This window comes from Lingula anatina, chromosome 9 (genome assembly GCF_051362555.1).
Source record: "Lingula anatina isolate TDL-2025a chromosome 9, LinAna3.0, whole genome shotgun sequence".
NCBI lineage: Eukaryota > Metazoa > Brachiopoda > Lingulata > Lingulida > Lingulidae > Lingula > Lingula anatina.
The window spans coordinates 11614432-11627425 of NC_141775.1; the positions used below are offsets into that span (position 1 = coordinate 11614432).

General features: G+C 37.5%; 1 protein-coding gene across 1 annotated transcript; it reads right to left on the reverse strand.

Moving 5' to 3' along the window:
* Positions 1–235: 235 nt before the first annotated feature.
* On the reverse strand, positions 236–8757 carry LOC106173478 (MFS-type transporter SLC18B1-like). The gene is made up of 12 exons (XM_086996083.1): positions 8476–8757; positions 7300–7395; positions 5890–5963; positions 5424–5571; positions 5132–5297; positions 4548–4681; positions 3958–4068; positions 3499–3605; positions 2644–2739; positions 2130–2204; positions 1502–1595; positions 236–407 (listed from the first exon to the last, which is right to left on the reverse strand). The coding sequence occupies exons 1-12, from the start codon at positions 8614–8616 to the stop codon at positions 246–248; spliced, it is 1404 nt and encodes a 467-aa protein (XP_086852209.1). The 5' UTR covers positions 8617–8757; the 3' UTR covers positions 236–245.
* Between the last annotated feature and the right edge of the window lie 4237 nt (positions 8758–12994).

Below are 12994 nucleotides of genomic sequence, written 5' to 3' on the forward strand. Positions count from 1 at the left end.
TGACATTTAACAGCTGTCTTATATTTTTATCTGTGAATCTTTCACTGATAATTCCTTGCCGATTATCATTTATCATATCCGGATTATTGTTGTCAATCTACTTTTCAATCCACTTTCAAAACAATTTGAAATTATTATTTTTGTAAGGGGTATTCACTTTTTAAAATAGGACGCTATTTTTTTTTAATTCACTCATATATAACCACCAATCTACCGTAAAGAACAAAGAAGTGACTTTCTTTTTGTCAATTATTATCTTTTCCTGTCTGGATGAAATGTTTTTCTGTTCCATAATGCGGCATATCTTTGAAAATTAGCAATTCCCTGATAGACTTTACCGGCGCGTATCCCGACGTTCTTCCACGTAGAGCATGGGCGATTGTAAGGTACATCAACAGCACACTTACCTGAAATATAAAAGAATATGCTTAATAAAACACACACTCACGATGTTGAAACGTTGTCTACTGGAAAATTCGTACTAGAAATGCGGTCATTGTCAGGACAGTGGCAACCATCATCCAGGTAATTACGAAATACTTACTTCCGGTATCGTCACTGTAGACCTACTATAGGGTATACCCTATACTATAGTACTGTGATTTTGTAACAAAGGTAAATTGGCCCAAAGTTAGTCTCGTCGCCAATAGAAACAATGTCAGGAAGTGACATTTTTAAAATCATTCAATCGCGCGTACTTGATTGCTGTTGGAAATTAAATTCCAAAATTTTTTACCATATTTTCTCTATCATGTATTGGTATATACAATTTATCGCAACTGGAAGGGAAATGTAAGGGGGATATAGTGTTACGTGCTTAAAGTCATAATAACTCTTCATTTTGGCCAAAAATTGGATTTTCCTGGAGTAAACGGCAATTTTCCCGTACTTACCAATGGTCAGCGACCCCATTCCTGCATTCAAAGTTAATCCAGGGTTTCTTTCCTAAACGTACGGTTTTTTGTTAAAATCTCTTAAGAGATTTTAACTGACGGAGCTCTCTCTGACATCGCATAGTCACTGTTGACCTACTTAAAACCGCGGGAAAAGCAGACAACAACAACACTATATAAGATTCGTGAGATATATTCGTCTTTTTGTTAAAAATACATTAATATCCACAATGTGTGCCATTCTGGGCTTTTCGTTATCCGACGCACTGTACAAAAACTCGCAACTTACGTCTGCGTCTGCATTAATGCGTTTACCGCCATATGTTATTTTGGTCTCGAATGAACGCGAGAATCCGCGTGACACCATTACGTCATTAGCAACGAATGCCTTGATGACCGGGAAGAAAAGCATCGTAAGCCCTATTGACAGCACAGATTTTAGTTTTACTACAATAACGGCCGTTTTAGTGGTAAAATACAATAGAATATATTTCCATGCGTTGTTTACAATGTATTTCATGCGGAATTTTGAATCTCAAAGGAAGAGTTATTATTGCTTTAAATAAATTAACTGGCTTAAAAAAACTTTCCATCCTAACTTTACTTACATCTCCCAGACAAAGACCCGTTAGCACACCTGATAATGTGCTAAAAGGATAGCTGTCCAAGACACTTCCTCCGATTATAGGGCCAGTGAAGTCCCTGAAAACAGCCATGTCAAAGTTCAAAATATTATTTGCATCTACAATATGATGAATTAAGAATAACATGGTGGTTTTAAAATAAAAATGTACGTGCGTTATCAAGATACGGGAGGTCCATTTACTTTTGTGGACAAGCACGCTTTGTCTGCACAGAGACATGTAAACTGCTAGGTTGAAAGTGAATTTTTTTTTTTTTTTTTTTTTTTTTGCTTTCAAACTTACATGCTGTTTAGGGGATTGGTGAGTAGGATAATGTAGTTTAAACGAAAGATTCCGAAACTAACAACAAAAGTGAACAGTGAACGGGCCTTCGTTTCGCTTTCTCGTTATCTCCGGAGGTTACGGATGTATCTCTATATAACCAAATTTTAAAGATCCCAATTAATTTCTATCATTCTCTTTCCAAACTGGAGTTCTGCTAAAGATGGCTTAGGAAACGCATTTGCAAGAAATACATATATAGTATTATATATATAATTAAAAGAATAATAATAAACACATGTTTCTAGAATGAAATTATGAAGACACTTGCCCTATTCCCATGGATGTTTCAAAAGTGGCAGATAGACTTCCGTACGTGGTCATATCATCTGGTAAGCCCGAGGCCCTGCAATAAAAAACGACCATCTAACTCATTACAATAACATTTATGTATCCTTGATCTAAACCGACTGAAATAATATAACATAACAATTCAGAGAATAGGACAAACTCAAGTATGACGTTCGAAATTGGGCCGATGACGGACACATTTATTGAAGGTCCCTCTGATAATAGAAGTGAAGTATTTTAGCGATAAACATTGCATTGTGTTGAGTAATTGTATTTACATAATGCTTACGCCTGAAAACATGCAGTTATTATATTATTTCCAAGCAAATAGTGCACACATTACAGTTTGTGGGATTGCAAAGAGGCAAGCCATTATAAATCTCAACTAAGACAGTGGAACACGATACGTTGCAACTAACGCAATGACAGTTTAAGCCTTGTTTTTATTTCACAATGGGACGTTCTTTGGTCTGTTTCAAAAAGCGTAAACTCACGTTGCATCTAATAAACGGTCTGCCATTACTGCTACGTTGGTACACGCCGAGCCTATCCCAAGGGTGCAACTTCCTAGGTATATACTCCACGACGCACTAAAATATAGACCAAGGCGTCCATGCAAATTATAAAAGTTATAATCTAAATTTTTAAAAAGCTCAAAAATATTTTGCCAACTAGACGTGCTACTAAACCAGTGTACTATTTTTTACTTTCGACCCTATGATGGAATGTTACTGCAAAAACGCCGACAACCTTTTATTTTGTTTCTCTTATGCAAAAAATTACCAAACATGAATAAGATGAAAGAATCTAAAGGTTACGATCTCAAATCTTTATACAGAATGGATGTACACTGGGCCATAGACTCTCTCTAGCTTCGGAGGTACTTCCTTTACCACCAGCCCCGCCCCTTTCCCCACCCTTTTCCCCGCCCCTTTCCCCGCCCCAACCCCAACAGAAAAAAAAACTATTGTAGACAGATCCAGGCCTTTTTTTTAATCTTGCCCGTGTATGATATGACTAAAATGATTTCTCCACTATTTTCAAAAGAAAAAAGTCCCTTGCCTCCCTTTAGAATGGTAAAATATGGATCCACCAGTGGATGTTTACAGCGGCAAGTTAAAGCCCCCTCACACTGGAGAGTAAAAAAAAAATACTTTACGTGCGACAGCTGGTCAATCATTGAGCATTCATTCTGCAACCAAATCGCTTGTGCCTCCTTTCTACGACTACAGTGATGCCAGTTTCTTGGACACACAAAGGACGTTAAAAGGACGTCGTCCAGTGTAAATGGGGGTTTAAATCCTTGCATTATCTATAGAAAGGGCACATCGACCTGTAGGCCTACTTACCCTTCACCATTAGGGTACAGACTCGTAACTGGAATCCAGGGCCCCACTAGAGTATAACCTAATGTGGAGACAAAGAGTCCAACAATAACCTGCACTTTGTTGCGGTTCTGGAATTGAAAAAAAAAAAAAGATACGTGACATAAAATGGCGCCATTTTTTTGGAACAGGTGCATTACACTAGAGGACATTACACGTATTACATACCATTGATAACACATTATTTTCATTTTGGTGGGTTCAAAGGGGGACAATTACGTACACAGCATGGTCTGAAGATGTGTCGATATGTTTCAAGACGCACCCGCTACGTAATGTTACGTTCTCCCAAGTTGTATACGTACCAGTATAGAACAATGTATTTTGAGAAAAGCAGGTTCATAAAAAAATAACCTCTGGCAGCCTTAGAAGATATTCTATCTAAAGTAAATCAGCTTCTATAAAATCAAACTCAATACTTACCAATTTATTGGATACTAGTCCAAATAGGGGCACGGTAAATGAGTATGTTAGGCCAATGAGAGAAAATGCAAGGCCTATCATCACGTGGTTGCCCTCTAAATTGCTGTCCACCTAGAAATAAACAGGAAATTACATCCATATCAACTATGTTAATAATACAGTTTACTTCAGTTGCTTTTTACAGAGACTCATAAATGGCCTTGTGCCCTACTTATGAAATTGTAAACGAGACTTACCTAGATACACAAGGAGCAAATGAAGTAAGCAACCCTGTACACAAGGGTCAGATGACGGAAGCGACCAACACGTCTTCATTTGCTCAGAGATCAATACAATGGAAATTGTCACAAAATGATTTAATTCTATTTGCTCCTCTTAAAACGTGTCTTGATTCTTTGTTCTCATAAACTACTTTCTTATAAGGGTACACGAGCGTTGTCCAATGATTTTTAAATGTCTTGCACAAATCCATTTGCTCAAACCAAGTTAAGCATTGCACTTTTAGGCTAAGGTATATCGTTCGTTTATTTTAAATTGTGTCAATAATAAAATACACTCCGATGAAAACAATTTGGGTGTTACCAGCTTACTTTTTCCAAGTGTCGCCCAAGTGTAGGTGACAAGGACCCGATTCCGAAATACAATATAATCACCGCAATGTATTCTAATACAGCGACAGGTTTCTTCAATATTTGCAGCACCTGACCGTGTTGCGAAGACTTTTCTAAAATAAACGTAAGCAATACCACATGAAAGTCCTGCGCGCACATAAAATAACCAGCAAAGCAATACGTTAAATTTCAGCAGTCAACTCCACGTGTGCGCCGACTTGAAATGTATCAGTTATTCTGTGTAATCTGTGCCTCTAAAGTAAGGAACAGTACGCAACAAATGCAAAGATTGTTATACATAATAAGAAAATATATAAGTATTATGTGTCAAATTTCTATATGTCTTCTTCTGCACTACAGTAAATAGGAGTTATAAAAAACTACCTGAGATACAATCTCTTTCTCAAAATAGTTTTCTTGTTATATTTTATGTGGCGTCTTAAGAAAATTCAAGCATGAGGAGATGTACAAAAATTTGATAAATATGAAATATGCAAAAAAATTAGTAGATGAAGGCCTAAAAGGGTATGTTTTGGTTATGAAATGAATTGAACGGGTTTTACCATCCTTGTCGTCATCCGGCAATGTGAAAAATGCCCAGACACCTAATATGACAGCAGCAGGACCAAACACAAAAAAGGGCCGCCCGAAGCCGCCCAGCTGATAGAGGCCGCCACCAGCCAAAGGCCCGAAGACTAACCCAAGCCCAAGGGACATTTCTAAGAACCCCTAAAAATGAAAAATAAAACATAAAGCATGCTGAAATTATATTTAACTTAAATAATTGGAAAGCCTTGGACGTAAAAAATAATTTTCAACACAACATGACGCCTCTGTTTTTATTTATGTACTTACGTAGGCCGTGGCCGCCTCATTCCTAAACTCTCTGGTTATTATAGCGTAGTTTGCTGTCATTGCCATGGCTGCTCCGACCGATTCCATCACACGAACCGTTATTCCGAGGCCAAGAAACCATTGGCCAGACTTTATTTCTCCTAGAAATCTAAAAAAGGGGAATATTTAGGAGATAGCTCTGTAATTCCATGTTGTGGGGGGAATTAAACAATATTTAATGGAAAACTAACCCATTACTGTTAAAAATAACTAAATCCAGGGAATGTTTTAATAATCATTGGTAATAACACTACGGTTAATTTGCATTTTGCTTGAAATCATGTTTCACATTAAAAAGAAAACTTCGAGACATGTAAAAAGAAAGTATTTGAAGATCACATGTTTTCCGTCATTTTCAAATTCCACGTATAGTCTTTTTTGTCTTTAAAGCAAATATGACAAAATGGCCATTAAAAACTGTACTTACCCAAACAGAAAAGAACTGGTTCCAAGCACTACCAGGCCGACACAGTAACACCACCTGGCTCCTATCCGAGATAACTGAAATTAAAATATATAGATATAAATGTTCTTTTATGGAATCTTCCTACAGAGCGCCGCTTCCCAGGTGACATTCGTGCCATATACTAACCCCAATACACCAACTAACGTTATAACCCTAATCTGTGCTTATATGGGAGCCCGGACTTCCATTCCTAGGACTTGTATTCCTGTTATACCGGCCCCTTGTACAATCCACACTGAATTTGTCCTATTTTATCTATCATAAGTATGGGCCGTACGTGTTTCATGGGAATAGGCATTTGGCTGCTACATTGTAGATGACTAGATGGTGATTTCTTTTGCTTACTGAAGAGCTTCTTCTCCAGCTTTTATTCTGGATAGGAAGCTCTTCAGTAAGCAAAAGAAGTCAACATCTAGTCACCAAGCTGCAAAAAGGCCTATTGGTTTCCACTTGGTCTTCTTCTTCCACAAGTCCACTTTCTCTACTTATTAGCAAGTATATTACAGGGGCGGATCCAGAGATATTTTCTGACAGTCTTCCAAATTATCTTTGTTGATCCATGTTCCATTTTTGACCGTCTTCCGACAGAAAACATTAGATGGCTGACAATGTAAACTTGAAAATCTGACCGTCTTCCAGAAGACCCAGAAGACGGCCTAAATCCGCCCCTGTCTTATGTAATTCCACCGAGGTTATATACATATATGTATCCGTGACCACATACTGCATGTTGTTGCTATCCATGTTCAGAAGTCAAGCTCACTCTATTTACTCGTTTGACTCCTTTGGTAATGGAACCACCAGAGACTTATCGGGTAGACTTAATTTCCTGAATTGTTTCAGGGGAGTAAACGATTTAATGCTGCTTTTCTCCTTTACCCGTTTTCCGTTTAAAACAAGTCTTAATCTCTTTTTTATGCAGACAGCTGTAACTGTGCTTTTGTAGAGTATTTTATTCCCGATATTGTAAAATTTAAACATTTTATTGGTTAAATAAATCTTTATCTTTTTGAACTTTAAATGATACAAATGCACGACGTGTTGTTATGAAAATAAAGATTACACACCTGTACGCAAAAAAAATCGCAATATTAAAAAAAATAATAAACCGTTATCAGGTGTGTATTCTAAGAGGCTTATGAATATTTTACATTTTTAAACATTCCTCACTCACACGTCCTTGGGTAACATTTTGGGGAGAAGCATCTTCAGACTAAAAATCACCTCTTGATCTTTTTCAATTCTCAATTAAGTCATCTTACTCTTTTTCTCATTAATAAATTCCCAGCCATTGAATACATGCACTTTTACGTGTGTTGCGCATTGATTGAGCGTGTAGAAGCCGTTGGTAGGATACTTTAACTTACATACCCGAGATCCTATGAAAAGAGAACAGCTGACCTTGGCGACTTCATAGCACCCGAATATGGCGCCCGCAGCAGTCAATGAAAGACCTTTGGCTACAGCCTGGAAAAGAAGGCGGTTAAGAGGTGCAATATTGCATCATGCATGCATTAACCGGTTTTATAATTTTAAATTTATATAAACAAATGTATTATAACACGCGGAAGAAATATTTTCACGGTTAAATGTAGTTCTCATTTAGCTATTTCGAATGGTTTAGATTTTATTTATCATACATAGCAAGAAAACGCAGTAGATACTCCAGCGCAGTAGACTACTGCAATCATACTGCAAACATGCTTCAAATCTGCTTCGATTTGGAACATATTTGAAACATGCTTCTATCATGCTGCATTAATGCTCCTCTCTGTACAAACCTATGTACTTTTTGGGGTAGAATTGCAGTAGGCTATGCTGCATTTCTACTGCAAATATGCTCCACACCACTACTGCGTTAATGCTTTTTTGCTGCTTCGATACTACTGCAGCCCAGCACTATGGCAATATGGTGAGGGCAGCATGCATTTTACCTACACGCATAACAATTCTCATAATTGTAGAAAATGTCTATCTGACAGTCTGTTTGCAGATTGTTAGTGTTTTATATGTAAAATAATAAAGCATTTAAGTGAGGTATAAGAGTCCCAATATCGCCGATTAACCCAAGATGGCCGCCATAAATATTTTTTCTGTAGGATTACCCCTGTTTTCATATAATATAGGTTAAATAACAGGTGTATCCATAGTACCCTAGAGAATTTGGTATAGGGTATGTTGATTGGTTATTTGCTAATTTGTTAATTCTTAAATAGCACCCTTCTGTCTTGTATAGTAGAAACAATGCAAATAGGTCTTATTATACTAACCGCCACTTGTAAGTACCTAGATGAACGTTAACGTCATTTTCTCTTCCAAGCACCTGCAGATGTATTTAAAAAGTCTTCATGTAAAATACCAGAATTGGAATGCTTTTTCCATCATTTATAGATAAATATTAACGTTGAATCTCACCTCGCCAATTATCTGCTCTCTTTCGCGTAAAGTTCAGCGCCCCGTGCTTCATTTATACCGAAGATGGGGACAAAAGAGACGGTTTGAGAGAGCGAGAGAGAGAGAATGACACCGAAAAGTGTTCAACCTTACCTCGTCTCTAAGGAATGGCTGGAGCACGGAATAACAGCCGAATAACATGGCGTTGGTGAGACAACCGTTCACCAGTGTGACCTTTTGCAAGGTACTCCATCGTAAACTATCTTCCCCCTTTTCCTTACTGTCAGATACCATTTATGAACAAATTTAGTGAAACCGAGTAAATGCAGTAAAAACGCGTAGTGTTTAGTTTTTGTAGTCCTAGTGGGTCCACGGCATTGAAGCAGTTTTTCGTTTCCACGCAGTGAATGTGAACAACAACTGAAACGATGCACGTGATTTGCACACAAAACAGTATTCTACGCCAGCTGACTGTGCCAGTAGGTTATTACTATAAATACCGTATAAGTACGTACCAGTATTAAGTACCAGTATTTGCCGTCTATATGGGGCTTCCATTGAGGTCTTGGCGGAGAATCAAAGGTGACAATAACAAATAAACATTGAACTTAACTGAACAAAATACAAAAAATCGATTTAAAACCATTGGCTGAAGACAGTTAGCACAGACTTAGACTTATGACTTCTTTCGTCTAAGGTCCCAGAGGGAAGATTGCTGGTATAGATTTCATTGAGTGAGAACTGCTGCTGTCAACAGCCGACAACTGAGCTCGACGTATGCGGTTCTTTACGGTGGTCACTTGTCTCCTAACAGCAACCCTGCCGAAATAACGGCGATTGTGCATGCAGACGTCTTATGCCCCTATTTCACACAGACCACGAATCCCACGAATCGCAAGGAATTGACAAAGTTCAGGATTCGTGGTTGAATATTAATCAGTTCGTGAAGTTCTTAACAGATTCGTATATATTCGTAGTCAGTTCTTGGAATTCTTGATCAAATTTCAGGATTCGATTCAACTGCGAATCCTGAAATTTATCAATTCCTGGCGATTCGAGGGATTCGTGGTCTGTGTGAAATAGGGGCATTAGGACAGTAAATTCAGAAACATGGTTTGCCTTGTTCTGGTAAAATGTTGCAGTCAAGTTCCTTTATTATCTAACGTTTTCTGCTTATTAGCTAGCTTTCTTACTTTTCTTGGTGTGGTTTTCTTCAATGGGCCTAGGCCTTACACAAGAAATCTTGCCCATGCGCCTGTTTGGTCTAAACCCCTTTGTAAATTTAGAATACTAAGTCCTTTTGCTGACACCTTTTGTGAGGATAAATATGTGGTGATTAATTTTATAGAAAGAAATAACAGGTTTCATGTCAGGCTATATCCATTTTCCCCTGTTTTAAAAATGCAAGTCACTCAGCACGAACTTTCGTGAGTAAAATGGATAATAATATACAGGTAGGTAGAAAAAACATTTCTTCGTGATGCAGATGTACTTAAAATAACAAAATGGCCTTTCACACTGATATGTTGAATATTAATTCACCAATTTTTTTTTTATTGTCAATAACCATGCATGAATGTTTTTTACGATTAAATACAGGACTGTTAACAAGGGTAGATTTAGTTATCCTGGTGTTCTGAGCATTCCCGCACCAATGCACATTAAAATGCAGTATTCTTCTTTTTATTTTTTTTTTTTTTTTGTATTTTTCTACCTGCCATCCAAATATACCCCTTTTCTTCCTTATATCTTTTAACTATGCGAAATGTGTCCCCTTTAGCTTTGACGCTCTAAGCCGCGCTCAGTGTGTACATAAATCCCTCGCTGACCGTTCAAGTTAATTACTGAAAACAAAGAATTTGCGTGCCACATTTAAATAATTCATTTCAGCGATTTAGACCATTCGCCAAGGACGAGCAGTGTTGTGCAAGACATGTGCTGGTACATCATGGTAAGTACAAGGGTTGGTTTCACAAATAAATGATTGCCCCAACTGTGGTCGTAACCCTGTGACCATTTTTTCTCTATTCAGTTTATTTCTATACGGGTGCATAGATCAAAACTTGTTCAATATACTATCATTAACAGCAATGGGAAAATATATCTTTATTTAATGGACAGATGTACTAGCTAAATTACCAATAATATATTTAAACTAACTTTTGTGTCAAAATAATGTCCGCTACAGGATAAGTTAAAGAAGCCTCCGTAGAAGTTCACTTCAGTGAAATAATATCGGACTTAAACATTAGCAATGGCTTACCAAAAACAGACAGATCAAAGGGGACAAGAAGTTTGCCCACGGATCCTACAAAATTGTGAAACACAGGAGTGTTGAAATTGAACGTTGATTGATAAAATATCTGCGGACTGCATTTTACGGCATAATAACACAAACCATTCGTCACAGAAGTGTGCTGTTATGCACGCGAGGAGGATACATAACGGTGCGAACAGCTCCTTTTTAATGGGTTGAGATAAAATGATTTACGATGTAGCATGTACACTACATGGACATTAAAAAAGGCATAAAGGCATTTCGATGGCAGGGTTTTGAAAAGAATCCCGCTGGACTATGAAAACCGCGTTACCATCCTTTATATGAGCATTGACTTTTTATTCAGGATTTTTTGTTTGATGGCATTTGTATCTCAAGTTGATCTTAGATCTGCGGTAAGAATTATAATAAACCAGCGCTTAAAAAGGAAGATGGGGCAGCCTTATACTCATACCGGTGCCTTTGAAAATGGACTTAGTCTGCATTTATGGAATGTTATCGATGTTACACATGCTATAGTGTACATATATTATCACCCTACTTTAATAGTGAATACATATTGAAAAAAAGTTATATATATTAGCTTAAAAAACGTGTTTTTTAATGGTATGTCTGTGGTTTTATGGTTTTATCATTCATCTTTCTCCATTCTTCCACCAGAGCAGCTCTTAACTCCACGACGGTCGTAGGCTGGGACTGGCGGTTATAAAGACGCATCTTCTCAATTCATTCCCGGCATGCTCAATGGGAGACATGGAACGCATTCAGAAAAGCGGACTAACAGATCCGATGATCAAATATGGCGACCCACATAAAAGCTTGCCGCTTAGTTCCCCATTATGACACCGAATAGATCCCCCGCGGGGATTACTCAACAAGCATTCGAGTGGGTCGGCCATATTTGATCCGCGGATCTGTTAGGCTGCTGTTTTTAACGAGCTCATATGGTTATATGGTTTAAAGAAGAAGAATCTGGATTTGCACCTGCTGCAAGTTTGCATGTGCTATCCTGACAGTATAGGGATGAGCAATGTACAACACTGAGAACAACAAATTTTGCATGCAAAAATATTGTCCTAAAACATTTCTGACATTATAAACATGTAAGTTGATGGCCGTATGTATGTAATAGGACATGCAGCAAAAACAACAAAATTGATAATTTGCAGCATTATGTCCAAACGCTTAGTTATTAGATTTATCATTCACGTATGGCATAAAAAAAAGCTAGTATGAGGGACACTAAAGCCCCTATGCAATTTCCGCTATAAGCGATTAGACTAAATGCTTGTAATTAATGGTTGCAATCATTTACAGACTTATGTCAATTTACAAGCGCTGGGTCCAGTTATAATTGACGTCATCATCGGTCATACTTTCTGGTTGCACGTAATGACTCTGTTTTAAGGGGGGTGGGGGGTGGCTGCAACAGTAATGTTCTCATGGCGTTCAGTAGGTCACTGTATAAGCCACACTGTCGATGGCACTATCAATGCTACTGTATCCGGATCTGTTACGACCCCTTCTAAATACCGCATAGACTACTGCATAGTACAGAACGAGGAGGGCAGCCATATATACATTATAATAAAGTTCATAGAGGCCAAGGCCGCCTCCATAAATGTACTATGATAGTTCGATTTATGAAAGGCTATTTGTGCAGATGCACAACCACTGACAGAGCGAAAGAAGGAGAGAGAGATAGAAAGAGAAGTTTGAAAACGAACACATATTTTAATTAAAAAGTGTTAAAAAAGACACCTTTGTTTTGGAACCATTCATTTCATATATTTATTTCTACTTAATTCCCAATCGTTATTTCTCTCTCTTCATAACAGAAATGTGTTTCATATAGGGTTTGAGGTCCACTTCACAAATACGCACGCGTTTCAAGTTTTATTTACTGTTTTGCTCTCCCGTAAGGCCTCCCGATAACATGTTCCACAATGGCTGCCCCAATAAGTGGCCCGATTTAGTTCATTAAAAGAAAGAAAAAATCCAAAGAAAGCTGGAGTTATACGTGAAATTAAATAATTTGTGGTGAGTTTTTACTCATTTTCCATTTACAAAATTATAATTCAGTTTTATAAAACGGGGATATTACTGCGCATAACGTGACTATAATTGTTATTGTATTATTTTAATGTTATTAAGATGTAACCACGGAAAATCTCGACTTTGCGTCTACAGGCTGAATCTCGCTTATATCACTGAAAATAAAAAAAGAACCTCACCAAATTCGAAAGAAACAGGTTCACTTTTATTTTCCTTCACTATCCTTTAAAAGATGAAAAATTTGCAGCAACTACATGTAATTTGCAGGACTTTGCAAGAAAAAATGTATTGCTGCTCATTTGCAACAAATTTGACATGACAACTCAAGTTTGCAGCAGG